At 46.6% G+C, this 18,370-nt stretch overlaps 1 protein-coding gene across 1 annotated transcript in view; it reads left to right on the top strand.

Moving 5' to 3' along the window:
• Window positions 1-9,893: 9,893 nt before the first annotated feature.
• The window catches only part of EOGT (EGF domain specific O-linked N-acetylglucosamine transferase), a 32,250-nt gene continuing 23,773 nt past the window's right edge, over window positions 9,894-18,370 (top strand). The window contains exons 1-5 of the mRNA XM_016204199.2: window positions 9,894-10,202; window positions 11,297-11,397; window positions 12,525-12,633; window positions 14,489-14,583; window positions 14,909-15,013. Coding sequence (XP_016059685.2) covers window positions 9,981-10,202; window positions 11,297-11,397; window positions 12,525-12,633; window positions 14,489-14,583; window positions 14,909-15,013 — 632 coding nt within the window. The 5' untranslated portion in view covers window positions 9,894-9,980. The remainder of the gene's footprint in view (window positions 10,203-11,296; window positions 11,398-12,524; window positions 12,634-14,488; window positions 14,584-14,908; window positions 15,014-18,370) is intronic.

Genomic DNA, 18,370 nt, shown 5'->3' with positions numbered 1-18,370 from the left:
CCCTCATTGTAGTCTTGTTGCCCGAATACCATCTCTATTTTCTGTGAATGTTAGATGTTGACTGGTACCTGGCAATGTAAAAGGAGGTGTGTATCCCTCCATTTAGTTTTTTTCCAATCCCAGAGACACCCCCACTTGTTCTGCTTTCTCCCGCCTCCTTAATCTACCACCAGTGGGTTTCATTTAACCTTTTCAGTTTCTCTTTTATTCTCAATGTATAAAATGAACTGCAAAACTCCATTTTCTCAATCCATTGAGATCTTGCTTCTGGGCGTGTCCTCAGATTGACTCAAATAAACTCTAGTAAATGCTTATAAAATTTTTCTAGAGGTTTGGATGTCCTTACATCACAGAGGCAACGGGAAGGCTTTCCGTTTACTTAATACTAAGCTCCTCTTGTTTCTATGTGGGCAGAGAACGCAGCTTTATACAATGCCATGCTCATTTGTCCCTTTTGAAATTAGTCTTAGTTTTTAAAAATATGTATATTGTTTAAAAATAGGTGGTCATGTTGATAATAGAAGACACAGTGCCTACATTGTTACCATGTAAGGAATTCACTTATCTAGGACTGAAGTCCCTTATGTACTGTTTTGAACTCTAGAAAACTCTGAAGACTAAATGTTTTATGTTTGCTGTCCACTCTGCTTTGGTGGCAAAGCCCGACCTGCACTGAAACGGGGCTGGTTATAGGCTTTCTCTTGGTTGCTGTGAGTACTCACACATTTAGCTGCAGACCTTGTGTGAGATTTTGGGGTGCTGGCCGGGGCACATTGAGGGGGTTAGGTAGTAAATGGTATGCATGTATCCTATAAAAAATTCAGGAACACATAATCTCAAGGAATTTGGAAAAGGATTGTCACCTGACCTTAATCTTTAAATCAACCTTTTGAAGTTGATGCCACTATCATCTCCAGTTTTAAGATGAAGGTCAAGTAACTTGCTCAAGGTCATATTGCAAGTAAACGGCAAAGTTGGGATTCCAATTTGTGTCATTTGGCTAAAGAGTCCATGCTGTGAACCATTAACTATATGCTGCTTCTCTTAACTGCTGTTTTGTAAAATCATTAGCATATAGATCAACTGTAGCATAACATCAACTTCAGTCAAAATTTATTTGTTTAAAACTTTAATACCTTTGAATTATGGTTTAATCATTTGGATATATCAGAGAACCAATAAACTATATTCTGATAATACAGCACTTTGCCTAACACTCTATGAGCTATCCAAAATATCAATATGTGAGCAGCAAACATATTTAGCAAACTTGTAATACAATGTACAAATTATTATACAAAATTTCAAACTTACACAAAGGAGAGAGATCATGAATCCCCATAGTCTCCTTAACACACACTCGTTCCGTGTTGAACAGTTCTTGGCCCACCTCGTTTTGTTTGTACTTCACTTGTGCTTCTCAGCCCACACTGATGAGTTGAAGCAAATTTCAGCTGCGTGGTTTGGTTCTCATATTTGAGTATGGATATGATTATTTTCCAGAACATTTCTGTAAAAAGTAACTTTACCTCATCAACTATTTGGTTACTCGTGTCATAATTCATACAGGAAAGACGGTAAAGACGCTCGATTCCTTCCTTACCAGTTGCCACAGTAAGAGTGAGTTTCCCTCTGTCATCAGTGATGAACAATGAGGCATTTGGCTTGTGTATTGGGTTGATTGGTTGGATCTTTTTGAATATAATATTTGAATATATTTGTGTTTCAATCCATTACAGCTACTTTTACTGATGCTTGAAATCATCTTTGACAAGAGGGAGCCTTTTCAAGTTGATCCCTGGTGTGACTCTCATGGCCTTGGATTGCTTCCTCATGCAGTATGTTCATTTCCTGCCCCAGACCCAAGATTGCCCATTTTTCTACCAAGTGTTCCTTTCAATGGGAAGTGGTTTGTAGCGATCTCAGTCTGAGTATAAGGGGAGCTTGTTGCTATGGACGAAAAAGCAGTGCTGTAATAAATCATCCATTCCCAGCTGGGCAGGGCCTGGTGCGCAGTTGCCCCAGCCTGAAGCTTCTTAGTGAAAGGATTTAAGCCAGCCCCATCCATTCTTGCGCATCTACGTTAACACGCCCTTAAAGTGCCAGAAGTGATACCCCTGGAAGGCGTAACCACTCTCAGAGAGCACACAGTCTTAACTCTCCTGTAGTCCAGTCCCTGCGTTTCTTTCTCCCACCTCCAGTGAGAAGGCTTCCTTAAGTACCCTCCTAAATTTCCAATGCACAAAAGAAACTGCAAGCTGTTCTCTGGAGCATTTGCGATCTTGCTTCCTAGCAGTTGTCAGTTTGGTTCAAATAAACTCTTACAAACATGCTCTAAAGGTTCGGACATTTCTTACGTCAACATTGCTATGGAGTTGGTTGTTTTAGGTCTTTTCAATGGATGATAAAGGAGATATTTTTTCAAAGATAAAATATACTGTTAATTCATATTGATACCTCTAATTCAAATTCAGAATTTCGGAATTTTTATGTAACCTCATCAGGCTTACGATACAGCCTGTCAAAAGTTTTAGCTTCAAAGATACCATCTTAATCCTATTTGGTTTATCCCAACCAACATTGCTACCAACAACTTGGCTACTGAAAACAGTTTCTGCTTCTTTTTCAATTCTTTTAGTCCTGAGGATACATCCCATCAGGATGTACAAACTGTTTCTAAGTCGCTGGGATAGTTCTTCGGTTGTGCTATAACACAACTGGATAGCATTTAGATCCAATTTGTTTCATTTTACTTTCGATTATCAAGGGTTACTTTTTAAAAATTTAATTGCTTTATAATGTAAGATATTTACATGATTCTAAAGTCACATCTCTATAATGTATATTCAGAGAAGCTATCCTATTACACAGGCATGTCCCCTTTCCTAGTTAAATGGTAGCACATTACACATCCTGCTCCACTGTGCTTCCACCCAGATGTCCTGCAGTGTACAGAGATTCCTCCACCCTTTACACCCCTGCAGAGCTCTGCATTGTGTGGATGTGCCAGTTATTCAACCAGTCTCCTACCAAGAGATTACTGTAATGTCAATTTGAAGAAAGTTTAAAATGAAACTTTAACATGGGTGTCCTACGGGGAAATTCTATGTTGAGAACGGCTGTTGCAGTAACACAGAACTCAATTTCATGCTCTTAAAGTCCCCCCGTGTTTCCTCTGAGTCTGAATGACCACAACTTACTATGAAGCCATTTAAAGCAGTGCCACCCTACCCATTCTGGCTCAGTGGTCAGAGTATCGGCCCTGGGACTGAAGGGTCCCGGGTTTGATTCCAGCCGAGGGCATGTACCTCAGTTTCAGGCTCCATCCCCGGCCCCGGGTGGGGTGCTTGCGGGGGGGCAACCAATCGATGTGTCCCTCTCACACTGGTGCTTCTCGCTCCCTTCCACTCTCTCTGAAAAGCAATATCCTTGGGCGAGGATTAGAATAAAAAAAACAGTGCCATATGCATGTCACATCAATTTAACTGGCTGTATATCCTTATGAGAAGACTAACCTATTTTTATAAGCCTTTCTCATGTGTGTTTTTTTCTTTTTAATACTCACCTGAGGATATTTTTCCCATTGCTTTTCAGACAGAGTGGAAGGGGTAGAGAGCGAGTGAGAGAGAGACACATCGACTGGCTGCCTCCCGATCACACGCCGACCCAGGCCAGGGATCAAGCCTGAAAGCGAGGCACGTGCCCTTGGCCGGAATCTAACCTGGGACCCTTCAGTCCGAGGGCCGATGCTCTGACCACTGAGCCAAAATTGCTAGGGTTCTCAAGTATATTTTAAAAAATACATATTTTATATATTATAAATCTCTTCCCCCTTCTCTCTCTCTACAGATATATATATACATTCACTTTGAATAATTATTAATTCCAACGGGTTACATCTGAAAAGAAAGAAACATCAATTGAGCTATTGGCTGTTAAGAGTGTATACATTTTTTTGGGATACCATATATATATCTCTATATATATGTATTTTAAAAAATGTTTTTATTTATTTCAGAGAGAGAAAGGGAGAGGGAGAGAGAGAGAGAAACATCAATCATGAGAGAGTCACTGATCGGGTGCCTCCTGCAGACCCCCTACTGGGGATGGAGCCTGAAACCCAAGCATGTGCCCAGACTGGGAATTGAACCCATCACCCCCTAGTTCACAGATCGATGCTCAACCATTGAGCCATAGTCAGTGGCAAACCAGCCTGTGCATCACTCAGTGGCAAACTAGCCTGTTAAATTTATTTTAAATGACTACAGTTCATTTTGAATCAGCTAACAGGAAAGCTACCCTTCCTGTACATGCCAAAAATAGGATGGTGGAAAGCAAGCTCAGAAAAGCATTTTCAAAAATTACTGTCCTTATTGGTATGGGATGGGCAAAGTATGAAATAGGCCAAGCAAGTCCTTTATATAAAGAGTAAATGAGTTAAACAGTAAAGTGATTCAGAACAATTGCTGGTGCATGTCAAATACTGTATGTGTTTTTGCGCTGTTTGAAAAAAATCCAGATAACATTCCTAATTTAGCAGTTACTAATGGAACTTGTAGCAATTCTCATATCATCCAAAAACATTTTAAAAGCATGTAAGCCTTTGGAGATGTGGTGGCAGTTAGACAGAAGTGAGCAGAGCCAGGACAATGGGCCAGGGACAGAAGGTCACCAGGGTGGAAAGCCCTGGGTGCCTAGCAAAGGACAGCTGTAGGGTGGGACCTCGCCCCCAGGGTGGCCTTTCCTCCCCTAGCATATCACTGGCCATGCCATTTGGACTCTTCACCTTTCCCCCTAGAGATAACATTTGGGCCTCAGGTGTATTTTAGCTCCAGGCCCAGAAAAGCAGCAAAACCAGACAAGTGACCCCACAGCTGACCTCAGGACCAGCTGCATTGGATACGGACCCTGGCTCTGCCCAATCAGTGGAGGCCTAGACTGTGAAAGAGCACCCCGGAAAGCTGCTGAATATTCTGAGATCTTCCCCTGGGGCCTCCCCTAAAACCGCCACCCTTAAAACCGTAGGATGGAGGACCCGGCAGCGGGAGCCCGCGGAGCCCCCCACATTACCATCACCTTCTCTCCCGAGCTCCAAGGGCCCTTCCTTTGCCTCTACAACTTGTTTCCTAAGCCCGTTTCTCCTAGGAATTACGTCTCCTACCTCTGTGAGTTTATAAATAAATGTTCTCTTACAGCTTGGGTCTTGGCTATGAATTCTTTCCTCTCCAGAACTTAAGCAGGGAGGTTGCGGAACCCAGTCCTGTCCACCCCAAGGGCCTAACACCCCCTGCCACTCGCGCCGCAACAGAAGCAAGCTGCATCGCTTCCTTACGACCCTGCTGCTGACTCACTACGGTGACTCTGTGTCTGTGTCCCGAGCCTGCGTTCACCGACGGTGCCCTCCGTTCAGTCGCATCCTGTTGAATGGCCCTGGAACGCGCTGTGGCAGACAGCGCGGGAGCCGGGGCTCCAAGAATGATAAATAAAAACAATCAATTAGAATGAAAATAATTATAAAGTAACAATGATAAACGTTACACTCCACAGAGGAGCATTTGAACTTGGCGAGTTTTCGGATAGTGCGGAGAGGCAAGTGTTCTGCACAACGCGCGTGGGCTCCCAAAACCTCGCCCCAGGCAGCCCCGATCCCGGTCAGCGCGGCGGCTTCGGCCCCGGAGACGGAACCGGACCGCGCGGCTCCCACCGCCCGGCCTCGGGCCCTCGACCCGCGCCCACCCGCGGGGCGCGCACCCGACCCCCAGGGCGCGGGGAGCCGCCGCGCCCCGCCCCCGGCCCCTTCTCCTGCCCCGCCCCGCCTCCTGCCCCGCCCCGCCCCCGCGGCCCCGGCGCGCCCGCAGCCCCCCCGCGCGCCCGCGCCCCCCCGCGCGCAGGTTTCCGGTGAGCGGCGGCCGCGGGCTGGGCCGACTCCCTCCTCGCGCGCAGCGACCGTCCCCTCCGGCGTAGCCCTGACCCCGGCTCCAGGTGGGTCTCGCCCGGGCCCGCGGCGCCTGCCCGGCCCCTCCCGCGGCCCCGCCGCGCGCCCCGTCCCGGGCGCGGAGGGCGCTCCTGCGCGCTGCCGGCTCCGCGCCCGCAGCCTCCCGGGCCCCGGCGCTCGGCTGCCCTGCACGGCGCGGGCGGCGGGGAGGATGCCGGGCCCCGCCGGCCGCGTGGGCCGGGTTTCCAGGCGCCCCAGGCGCGCGGGGAGCCAGGGTGGCGGGTGCGGCGCGCGGGGCGGTGTGGGCGGCGCGGGATCCCTGTGCCCGCGGGGCAGCGCCCCGGGGAGAAGCCCCGCGCCGCTCGGTGGCGGCGGACGGGCGCTCGCGCTGCCCCGGCCGAGCCGCTGACCGCCCGGGCACCTCGGGCAGCCGGGCCTCTCCGCGGCGTGTCCCCGCCGTGCGGCCCCGGGCGCCGCGGGCGAGCGGCTCGGGCGTTGCTCTGGGGCGCTCAGCTTTGCAGCCGTGCGCCGCCTTCCTGAGCTTTCCCACGCGCGTCTCAGCGCTGCCCCGCTCGCCCGCTGGTCCCGGCAGCCGCGGCGCCTCTCCCCTCATCTTTCAGGCTCCCCCTTTTCTCTTGCCCCCTTTTAGGCCTCTGGAAATCCAGTCAAGGGTTGTAGGAGTGGAGGGAACCGGCTGCTTTGTGCTAAGGAAAAAGTAGCTCAGCTGCTAAGCTTCCGTCTGCTGGAGAAGGGCCCCCATTCCCGCCCCGGGGCGCCTTGCGGGAGGGCTGACGCCAGGCAGGCCGCGGCCAGGCCCGGGGGTGCTTTCTTGCGCGAGCACCACCTACTTCTAGCTTATGCAGGTGGGTACATGCCCTCTGCAAAAACCAGGTTTCTGGTCTGTCTTTAGGTTTTCCCATGACCTGCGTTTACTCCTCCGTGGATCCCAGGGCTTAGTTATGTCTAGGGCTCAGTCCAGGACAACACCCTCGGATGACCAAAGGGCAGGAGGGCTTTGTCACAACAGTGACTTTATTACTGGGGAGCATGAGTCAAAGGATTGGATGACCAGCCTGTTGGACACTGAGGCTCAAATCCAGCAGGAGTGTGACTCAGTGAGTAGGGTCACTAGGGTGCTGAGAATGCGGGGAGTGGTTTGCTGCCAGGAGTGTTTGGTCCCAGTTTGTGCCAGCATAGGGTGGCCATCCTGCTCACCACAAGAATCTGCTGAGGGTGGTACCTGTAGCTCTGCTGTTAGCAGTTTGGTGCTCATTACCCCAGAGAAAGGGCACCAGGAGCCAGGCCCTCTGTTTAGGCCGTGTCTCACCAAATGCCAGGCCCTTTGCTTACAGGTTTATCTTATCAAGTTATTTTCTCTCTTAATATTTCCATTAATTCAAATTATCACCTGGATAGTAAAATCTACTTCAGCATCTTTTTAAGGTAATATGCTTCATTTCTGACAGGTTTTATATATCTGAAACATTACAACAGCTTCTGGGTGGTCCTAAGGATTAAGGCCATAAATATTTTCATTATAAGACACTGTTTCTATTAATATGCACTTTTACAAAATATTTTTAAATTTATTTTTAGAGAGAGGAAGGGAGAGGGAGAGAGAGAAACATCCATGTGAGAGGGAAGAACCAATTGGCTGCCTCCTGCATACCCCCTACCTGTAATGGAGCCCGGAACCCAGGCTTGTACCCTGATGTAGAATCAAACCCCCAACCTTCGGTGCACAGGACATGCCCAACCAACCGAGCCACTCTGGTCAGGGCTAATATGTACTTCTAAATTTTATAAAATTGCGATCAACTCACTGTTTGATAAAAGTCCTAACCAAAAAGATTAATTCAGATCACCTTTACAACAAATAACAGTATACTCTTTAGCTCCACCTAACAGAACATCCGCTATGTTTAGCACTGCAGAGGGCAAGGGTTTCTTGGTGTCCCCATGTTCAGAGATGATCTGCTGGCCTGGGAAGTTGAGGCTTGATGGATCACAGGAGTCTGTCTCTAAAAGCCCCATCTTTACTGCCCACAATTAATGAAGACTGATTTTGAAAGGTGGGTTTTTCCAGTGTGCCGCGGTGACAGCAGACCTAGCCGGGAAGCGGCCAAGGTGTAATGCAGCTCTATCATCTGTGGAAAGAGCACTTTTTTTAAATAGAGAAAAGATCCCATTAAAGTGAACCAAAAATGATTATTGCTTATGATATATTGTCTGTGATACTGTGATTATTGCCTATGATATGTAGGGGAGATCTAGTCCAAGAGATTAATCCTTATGGGGTGAGTTAGAAATGCACTAAAGTCTGTAACCATTCTCTCCTTTCTCAATCCGGAAGCAGGACAGGCAGAGTTTAAGGGCCCAGTCTCCGAGGCAGACTGCCTGGATTGCACTCCTGGAGTTTTCCAAGTCGTCGCTATTACTACTACCACAGATTGTTACTACAGCCAGGAGAATGCAAGCTTCACAGGGCAAGGAGTTCAGTGCTTCACGGCATGTTCATGGCTATGTCCTTGGCACTTACAGTACCTGGCACATGCTATATTCTCACATGCTGGCTGTGATTGTTAGTTTTTGCGCACAGATGCACACTTGCTCAGAGCCAGCACTTCCTTTTCTTCTGTCTCCCTGGAATGTCTTCCCTGCGCCTCATCATTCAGGTCTCAGCTCCAATGTTACTGAGCACCCTGCACCCCATCCAACATGGCTTTCAACATTACTTAATAAACACTTGCACAGAATTTGACACACCAGGTACATCTAAACACTTTACCAATATTTAACTCACAATAGCCCTATGAGGATGGCTTATTATAATTCCCATTTTACAGATGGAAAAACTAAGGCACAGAAAGGTTAAGTAACTTGCTCAAGGTTGTACAGCTTAGCAAGCTGCAGCTGGATTCAAACCTAGTTGGTCCGGTTTTAAAGTCCACGTTCTTGACCACCATGCTGTGTTGTCTGTCACACTACCTTTATTTCAGGCATCAGCAAACTGGGTCATATCAAGGCCTTACTCCCATTTTTGTAAATGAAGTTTTATTAGAACAGCCATACCCCTGCCGTTAGCAGAGGCCATGCTGCTTTCCTGACAGAGGCACTGTGGAGTATTTGTCACAGAGACTGCAGCCTGCAAAGTAGAAAACATTTACTCCTTGGCCCTTTCCAGACAAAGTTCACCGGCCCCTGGGTTATTCGAGACACAGCCCTTATCATCTGAAGTTGTGCGTTTATTTGATTGTTTATTTTATGTCTTGCACTAGGTTGCAAGCTCCCTGAGAGCAGGGGTCTTGCTTGCTTTGTTCTCCCCTGTATTCTTAGCTCTGATAAGAAAAAAAAAATTCTGAAATGTTATCAATTAAATTACAGGGCCGGAGAGTGAGAAAGAGACAGCCGTTAGTCTGGGAATGCGGGCCAGCTGAGGAAAACGATTCCCATTCCTGTTTTGCCTGTTGGGATTTGGGATTCATTTCCAGGTGGTTATTCTGCAGGTGGTTTTATCCAGGCACCATTGACCCCAGGGGCCCGCTTGTTTACACGTGTGCTCTCTGACCCGGCCCAGCCGCCCCCTGCGGCCTCCGCCTCCGCTCCCGCCCACCCTGCTGGCCCAGAGCCCGGGCCCAGCACCCCCAACTCCTTTGCCGGTAGCTCCTGTAAATTCTTCCGGACCTCCTTCCCCCTGCCCCTAACGCGTGCAAAACTCTGGGATGACTGACATGCCCTGTTCTGCGTAGCCATGCTGCTGGGGTTTAGACTCAGTGCCCCAAGACTGTCTTCATTTGGCTAGCATCTCGGGCTCAATAAAACCTTTCTTATAAAAAGACTTGCAGGCATGGAAGTTAAAAAGTTTTAGTGTAGCAGCTCCTAGCACAGTGCCTGGCACACATATTTATTGAATAAAAGGACAGCACTCGGTGTAGCAGGTGTAGCAGCGTTCCTGTAATTGTGCTTAGCCCTTGACCCCTTTGATTTTTAAAGGATATGTCTTAAGGGACGTGTTTACAATTGACCTCTAGGTTTGGAGGTTGCTATGTTAGTGCTGCTTGTCTTTGGAATATTGCTTCATGACATCCCACTGAGCAGCCAGCATGAGGCCTCTCCCCCGGCCCGCAGCGGCCCCGGCCCCGGCCCCCGCGAGCCTCTCTTTGACTACGGCAGCATCCGCCTGCCTGAGGAGCACATCCCCTTCTTCTTGCACAGCAACGGGCACATTGCCAAGGCCTGTGAGGAAGACCCGCTCTGCCCTTACAAGGTACGTGCTATTTCTTCTCTTGTTTGTTAAAAGTGTGCAGTGCAGACTAGTTTACTAATTCTGCTTTGTAACTTGAAGTTGGGATTTTATTTTTGGTTGTAGCTGTGGGGCGATCATTGTCTTTTATATAGTGCTTCTAAGTGACCAAACTTTGTTTAAAGTTATGTCCCACTCACAGCAGTGAGATTTAAAATCTAAGTCACTGGTAAAGTAAATAGGTAACCAGCACTCTTTGTATACTCACTCCATAAATAAATCAAATTAGATTTTATGCACAAAAGAATATCTAGTTAAAAGTAACTAAAGAATTCCACACTCCACGCCTCTTCTTTCCTCAGCTGCACTTAAGAGGGCTCTTAGCACTTAATTTTGAAAATAACACTCCCCCTCGCCCCCAGGTAATTAAGATAGCTGCTGTGGCTTTCCTTCTGTTTAGAGCTGTTGGAAAGGCCCTTTGAGGCAGCTCATGGGCCCTAGAGATCAAAGCTGGGCATGTGGAACTTCCTTTCCCACGGTGCTGGCACAGGAAGCCTGCGGAGGAGCAGCCTGGGAACAGACCCCGCAGCTCCTGGCCGCCTGCAAGAGCTTTCCAGGCTCTCTGGCCATCAGCAGCCGCCGTGTCCCCTGATGGCAGCAGGGCTTTCCATGTCTTGTGGGATCTCTGTTGATCTTGATGGATGAGTGAAGTTGCTGATGCATTTAATTGAACTGTGATTCTTTTGGTGACGGAAATTCCATTTTAGATGATTTTAGGGACTGATTTTGGAATCAGTTTGCTCACCCAGAAAGGCTGTTTCATGAAGCTGCTTCTAGAAATTTCAGTTCAAGTGGTCTTTGGTAGTCTAGGTAAAGCCTAGACATTTGGTTAGGGGATAGACCTGGGGTGGGGTGGTGATTAACGATAATTGTTGTTAGGAGTCTTAAGACTACTATTCTTAGAATTTACTCTAGTTATTTTTATTGCGTGAGTATGTATCGTAAAATATAAAAGTGAAAGTCTATAAAGCTTTGTTTCTTCATGGAAAAATCTAGGAGTCCTCTCTAAACGTCAGAAGAACGGAGCCCAGTCTAAATGCACACGTTTTATGTTCTAGAAACACTTAGGAAATCTGAAGTACTGCTGGGGTTATGAGGAGTCCTGCAGACCAGAGTTCAGGTTTAGTTACCCTGTTTGCACCTACGTGGACATGGGATGGTAAGTTTCCAGGTGGAATAATGCCTCCCCTTTAGTCCCCTTTCACTGCAGTATATGCTCATGCCCCGATTTCCCGCTAGGCTATTTTGGTTTTAGATAGTAATTCCTTTAGATATCAATTTGTTTACACAGTCATGGACTCAATTTGACGCCCCCCACCTCAGGAATATCTGTGTTTTCCCCTGCCAGAGGGAGAAACAACATAGGTCACAGAAAATATTTCCTTCCAGCAAGCACTAAGAAGCTAAATTGATGTTTTCCTCATGATTCTGGAGGGGAAAGTTAAGTGTAATTGAAACTGGAAAAGTTGGCTACCTGTCACTACCAAAACCAGTAAGTAGAGACGGGGATTAAGTCTTTATGGGCGCTTTATTCAGGTGGCGGTGATCTGAGCAGACGGAGGGTTATGTACCCTAAAGGCCATCTTACCAAAGTGGAGATAAAGGGTTTGGAATTCAGGAGAACGTAGGAAAGGGCTTTGGGATTCGGGGAAAAAGATTAATCAGGTAAAAGCTGCACTCCCTGATTTCTGAGCATCCCTTCACCTGCTGCCCAGGGCATCCTGGGCAGTGGATGCCCTCTCCCCGGAGCACAGTGGCTTACGTACCATCTTGGGCGCTTGCAGTCCTCCTGGGGCACAGAGGTCCAATTGCTTGCAGGTCTTCTGAAGTCAGTCATCTATTCCAGTCCCTGGAACAATAGCTTTCCCCAGGCACTAATCACCAAGTCTATTAACTATATAACTGAAGCTACAATGTTTAACTTCTTGAGTTCCCCGTCATAATTACTATTTTCAGTACATGCAAGGTTGGGGAGGGGCTGGAGGGGGTAAATGGTGATAGAGAAGTAGAAGCACATGCACGGTTAATGGAGTGAGGAAAATACAGTAATTAATAGTCCATTCTCTTTAGTTCCTAACTTCATATATTTATGTGTGTATTTGTATCACGTCTGTAAATAACATTTTGGTAACTTCATGTAGCAACGGATTGTTTTAGGAAAACTATGATACTTTACTTAAAAAAGTTAGTGAAAAACTTATAGCAATTTAACCTTTAGAAAGAAGATTTAAGTTTCAGAAGAAGGAAAAAGAAAAAAAGTGACAGAATGTCTTTGTTTGCAAACAGGACAGACACCCTGGAGTCAGCTCAGGACACGTTCTGGACCCAGGCGGACTTCGGCTACGCGGCAGAGCGCCTGCGGGAGCTGCGTGTGCTCTGCCGGCCGGAGCAGCCGGTGGGAGCTCGGGGTCGGCGGGCGGGTGTATTTGATGTGGAAACCTGGTGCTCGCATTGTGAAGGGACTCCTCACTCCTGCGGGTTTAGTGGCTTAGACTCTTTTTTAACTTCTGCAAACAGTTGTTCTGAGTCCTTTGGAAACCATGTCCTCACTTCACACATATGTCAGATGGCCGTATTTTGAGGCAGTTAAAATATCTGTAGGTTTAGCAACCCCCCCCCGACATGTGCTAAAGAAGGTAAATTGATAAATTTCATCTTTACAGATTTGCTTGCGAGTAGTTTGTGGCAGGTAATACACCCCACCACACTGCTCCTGTTTGCTTAGGACTTTACAGTTTGCAAAAAGCTGTTCTCTATGCAAGCTGGTTGGATTCTCACAAGCATAGCAGAAAGGCAGGGAAGAGAGGAAAACAGGGTCCTCAGAGACGTTAAGCAACGTCCGAGACCGCCCAGCTGCTACATAGAATTGGGCGTCTAGAACTAGACTGCACGTCTCCTGTGTGCTGGCGGCCTTGCCACATCGCACTCGGCTGGTAAAACAGACCGTGCAGAGGCAGCTTGGGGTGGTCAGAAGAAGGGCAGGGCCCACCCTTCAGGGTTCAAATCCTGATTCCTGGATAGGCACCCAATTTCTTCGATTTTAAGCCGTGCCTATTTCAGAGCTTGTAGTCAGGATGAAATGGGATTCTGTATATAAAAGTGCAGGGCCCAGGCCGAGCAAAGGGCTAAGTGTTCATTTTTGCAGGTCTTGGGAGTTGTAAGCACTTACGATCAAGGTCTGTTTATCTCCCAGTGTTCTCGAACCCTGGCTGAATGTCTGACATCTCAGGCATCTCCATTATCTCCAGGCAATCCAGAAAATTAAAAAGAAATTTCTTTAATGCACTTGCATTAAAAAACCCGAATATGTGCTCTGTAGCTTTCGGAGGAAGTCGCATGCTAGGACTGAAGCACTCTTGCAGGGCGGCATGCGCAGGCCCGCCCCGCTGCACGGCACCCTCAGCAGGCCTCCACACCCACGTCCTTGGGCCCAAATCCAGCTGTTTGTGGAAAGGGCAATGCAGAGCCACAACCCACTTTACACGCCTCCTCCAGGGTGGTGTGTAGAAGATCTGCCTCCGTGTGCTTCGTGCTATCGGAGTGCGAGCCTTACCAGTGGTGGGCTCCAAAACAGTGTGCAGGTCAGGGCGAAGGCCTTGTGTTCCTGGGAGTTACATGAACAATGAAGTGACATTGAATCTATAAATAAAATCCAGAGCACATGCAGTTCTTGAAACTTCCCTTTTCAGTACAAACCAGATTGGTAGAGACAGGAACAAGCTCTGGTGACTTACTTCAGTGGCTTAGAAAACATTGCCCTTGTGTTATGGCTGAGACAGGGAAGCCACCAGCTTTATGGCTTGCAGGGAGTACCTCCTATTAAGTTGCACACTGCCCTCTCGGCCTTGCATTTATTGCCTCGTGTGCAGTCTCCCTCCTTTCATTTGGCTCGCCTGTGAAAAATGCTTTATCGCATAACTGTAGTGGTTGTGTTGGTTCTGAGAGCTTTCTTTCTCAGAGGCTGAACCACATGTTCAGCGCTTGCTTTGAAACTTGAGGTGATATAAATAGAACATTGGGAATCCTTGATCGCTGAAAAATGTGAAAGTTGACCAACCTATGTTTGGCCAAAGCCTGCTTGGGAGGGAAATGTCCTTACATAGAAGCAGTCTCGGGAAGCCTCCGTCATCTCACTCTGTGGTGTGAACCTCAAGGTGCACATACTGTCAGCATGTCTAGCACACCTGGGTGTGTCCTCAAAATGTTAATACTCACAGTTGGTGCATTCCTTTTTCTCAACCTTATTTCAGAATGACTCGAGTCTGGTATGTTCCCGTTACCTTCAGCATTGCAGAGCAACCAATCTCTATCTTGACTTAAGAAACATCAAGAGAAACCATGACAGGTACTTAAGTGGTTGATGTTAAAATCTAATGGAAATTCTGAAATATTTTCGGGCCCAGGGATACGCCTTGAGTTTGCTTCCTAAGGATATGGCGATGAGGCTGGGACACATGGGGAATGGGAGGCTCGGATTGGCCACGAGTTGATCGCTGTGAAGCTGGATTATGGGCCCCTCAGCCTCCTGTACCATTCTGCTACTTTGTATACATTTAATATATTCTATTGTAAAGAGTTAAATTCAGATGAAAAACTGATTTGGTTACAACTCATGTGCTTAAGTCATGAAAAAATTTTCCAGGCTCAAATAAATATTTTGTTACCACCAGATTTAAGGAAGATTTTTTCCAGACTGGTGAGATTGGAGGACACTGTAAACTGGACACTCGAACATTGATGTCTGAAGGTCAGCGCAAAAGCCCTCTGCAGTCTTGGTGAGATTTTTTTTTTTTTACTATGTTTGTAAAATATCTGCCTTTATTTCTGGCACTTGCAGATTTTGGTAGGGACTTTCAGATGGAAAACTTGACTTCATTTGTGAAGAATTTGGCATGAGCTTTCAGGGAGGGAGTGGTGGCTGCAGAGCAAATCTGCCAGTTATATCTGAATCAAATACATGTTTATAAAATATTAGGAAGTATGATATAGTGCTTGCTGTTTGCTAATGAAAGAAAAAAATTAGTTCAAAAATAATGAATTTTTATTAACTCCTCTTAATTGCTATGTTTTGGGGAATACGTTTTTAAAAGAAATACATGTGTTGAAGTATATGGAGAAGTGTACAGTTTGGATTATGAACGAGTGAACCTACCTGTGTAATTCTTACCCAGGTCAAAAATAGACCATCATCAGCACCCCACGCTCTCTCCCAGTCACAACCCCATCCACCTCTCCAAGGGTGAACACTATCCTGAACACAACCATTCATCAGCTTTTTGAACTTTATATAAATTGGGGGATACATTTTAATTTAAAACATTTTCACAATTAAACTAGCTCTATATTTATCAAGAAAGTTACCATCTCTAGAAATTAAGGAATTAGGGTAATATAAAAAACTTTTTATTTTAAAATACTTTTAGACTCATAGAAGTTTAAAAATAGTACAAGGAGTTCCCATTGCAGCCTTTCCCTGGCTTCCCAGTGTGATGGCATCTTACATAACCATAGTACTATGATCAAAACCAGGAAATTGACGTTGGTTTAATAATAATTTACACACTTGGATTTTAGCAGTGCTTATATACTTTCATTTTTTCGGGAGGTACAGTTCTATGAGATTGACATCACACCTACCACACTTAGGATACAGACCTGTTCCAGCATCCCAGTGAGATGCTCATGCGCTGCTTTGTAGCCTGAGGCTCTGGGCACCTGCTGCTGATGTGCGTGGGCGGTTTCCACACACCACCACGCAGCTCTCTGAAACCACCCGGGTGTCCTACCGTTCAGCTCGGTTCTGAAACTGTGTCCCACAGGTTAAGGGCTCAGCCCCACAAGGCTCCCCCAGTCCCAAGGCGCCAGTCCCAAGGCCCGGTTGTCACATGTGTGCTCTGACAAATCTGCTATAGGTAGGAGCATCTAATGGTTCCCTTCTTGGGTTTAGTTTGCTCAAGTAGCTCACAGAACTCTGAGGAACATTTTACTTATTATGTGGTTTATTATAAAAGCATTTGGCTCAGGGCACCAGATGGAAGAAATGCAAGGTGTGGGCAAGGGGTGCCGAGCTCCTGGCACACCAATCTCTTTAGATCTCTAAGTCTTCCCCAGCCCGGAAGCTCTCCTTTTAGTTTTTACCCACGATTCATTATATGGGCATTGTGGATAGATTCTACCTCTGGCCTGTTTTCCCCAGACGCCAGGAGGTGGGACTGAAAATTCAGACCTCTAACCACAGGGCTGCTTCTTCTGGCAACAAGCCCCAGCTTTCAGGGTGGTCCAGAAGCTACCTCATTAACACAACAAGAGACACCTTAATGACTCATGACCTCAGAAATCCTAAGGGTTTCAGGAGCTCTGTGCCAGAAATGGGGATGAAGACCTAATATTGTAATATTATTATAAATCACGATGTCACAAGTCATATAGGATACTATTATGCTAATTTTTGAGGTCATTCATTCTAAGCAAATCCTTCAGGATAATAACCTACCAAACATTTGTATGGCATTTTACAGTCGGCAATGTAGTACTTCTTTGACTTAACAGAGTTTTGCAGTAAGAGTTCCTGTATTCTAGTGGGTATTTTTAGTCCTAGGACGTTTTGATATCTGATTTCACATGGTAGTTGCATAGGGTATATTTGTATTAGTTATTTATTGCCATACAACTTTGTACTCCAAAATATACCCCTAGAGTATATTTGTATTCATTATCTATTGCTGTGTGGCAAACTACTCCAAAATTGGGCAGTTTAAGATGACAGACATTCATTATTTCACAGTTTCTGATGGTCAGGATTTGGAGGCAGCCAAGCTGGGCGCTCCGGCTCAGGGTCCCTCACAAGGCCCCAGTGCAGTCGTTGACAAGGCTGGAGTCATCTCTACATTCAACTGGGCCTGGAGAGTCTGCTTCTGAGCTCACTCACGTTGTAAAGTGACAAACAAATGACAGCTTGATATCCCTTTAGCAAAATACGTTTATTTGGGTATAATAAAGAATTGCAGTTAAGGACATGCACTCTAATGGTGAACGGTGCCCAAGTCTAGAGAACAAAGGAGAGGAACATTATTTTATAGAGAAAAGGGGAAGCTTAGAGGGGTGGTTGTAAATGAGGAGCCCACTGGAAGAAACGGAGTTGGAAGTGCAGCAGTTTTTCGTTGGCTGGGCTGTTTTTGTCTTTCTGTGGCTGAGTGGTTCCCTAGGTGAGAAGATCTCCCCCTTGCCGAGGCAGGGGTAGTGCAGTGAAACGTTCTCCTGTGCAGATGGACGTTTCTCCCTGGGTGGGGAGAATGACCATGACTGGTAGAGCATGAGAGCTCCCCAGCTCCCCAACAGGCCCTCCCAACTCCAATTTAAATGAGTTTTCTGTTAACTAATCTTCACGTAAGTTTCAGTTTCTCTCTGGCTATTGGTAGGAGGCGTCATTTCTTGCCACAAGGGCCTCTCCCTAGTGCAACTCAACAGCATTGGCAGCCAGGCTCCCCAAGAGAGCACGTGGTGAGAGAGAGAGAGACAGACAGACAGACAGGGAGAGACAGCCAGCATGCCCCTATCTCAGAGGTGACACACCATCACTTCTGCCACGCTATGCTCATCAGAAGTGAGTCACTAGGTCCAGCCCACCTATCAAAGAATTGTGGACATACTTTTGAAACCACAATATTTCACTGTTGTGTGTGTTTTAAAAGGATCGATTTGATATTTGTTTTACATCAGATGTAGTTTCAAAGATGAAGTGTAACAAATGATCTTCAGGTTAACTCTAAATATCTCTTGTCCCATGCTTGTGATTGTCTTCTTTTATGTGGAAGAAACCTGTGCCATGTGGCTTCCAAAGACGTTTTCCAGAAAAACGCTTTCCTTTCTTCTGGGAAGCTCAGCTGTCTGCTGTCTTTCCGAGACCCTCAATAATTCTCGGAATGCGTCTTTCTAGGAATCAAAGAAGCCGGTCACGGAGCCTCCAGGTCAGTGGCCGCTGCGCCTCACCAGACAACAGGAGACCGTGTGAATCACCCCACTTTACCAGGAGACTATTTAGCCAGCTCAGTGTGTGAATTTCTTTTTTGTCTGGAAAGTTACCAGTGTATCTTGCACTGAAATTTAAAATCATTTTTGTTCCTTGTGTCGGC

The sequence above is a fragment of the Miniopterus natalensis genome, chromosome 15 (assembly GCF_054644295.1).
Source record: "Miniopterus natalensis isolate mMinNat1 chromosome 15, mMinNat1.hap1, whole genome shotgun sequence".
In the NCBI taxonomy this organism is placed as follows: Eukaryota; Metazoa; Chordata; class Mammalia; order Chiroptera; family Miniopteridae; genus Miniopterus; species Miniopterus natalensis.
This window is presented reverse-complemented; position numbering and strand designations above follow the sequence as displayed.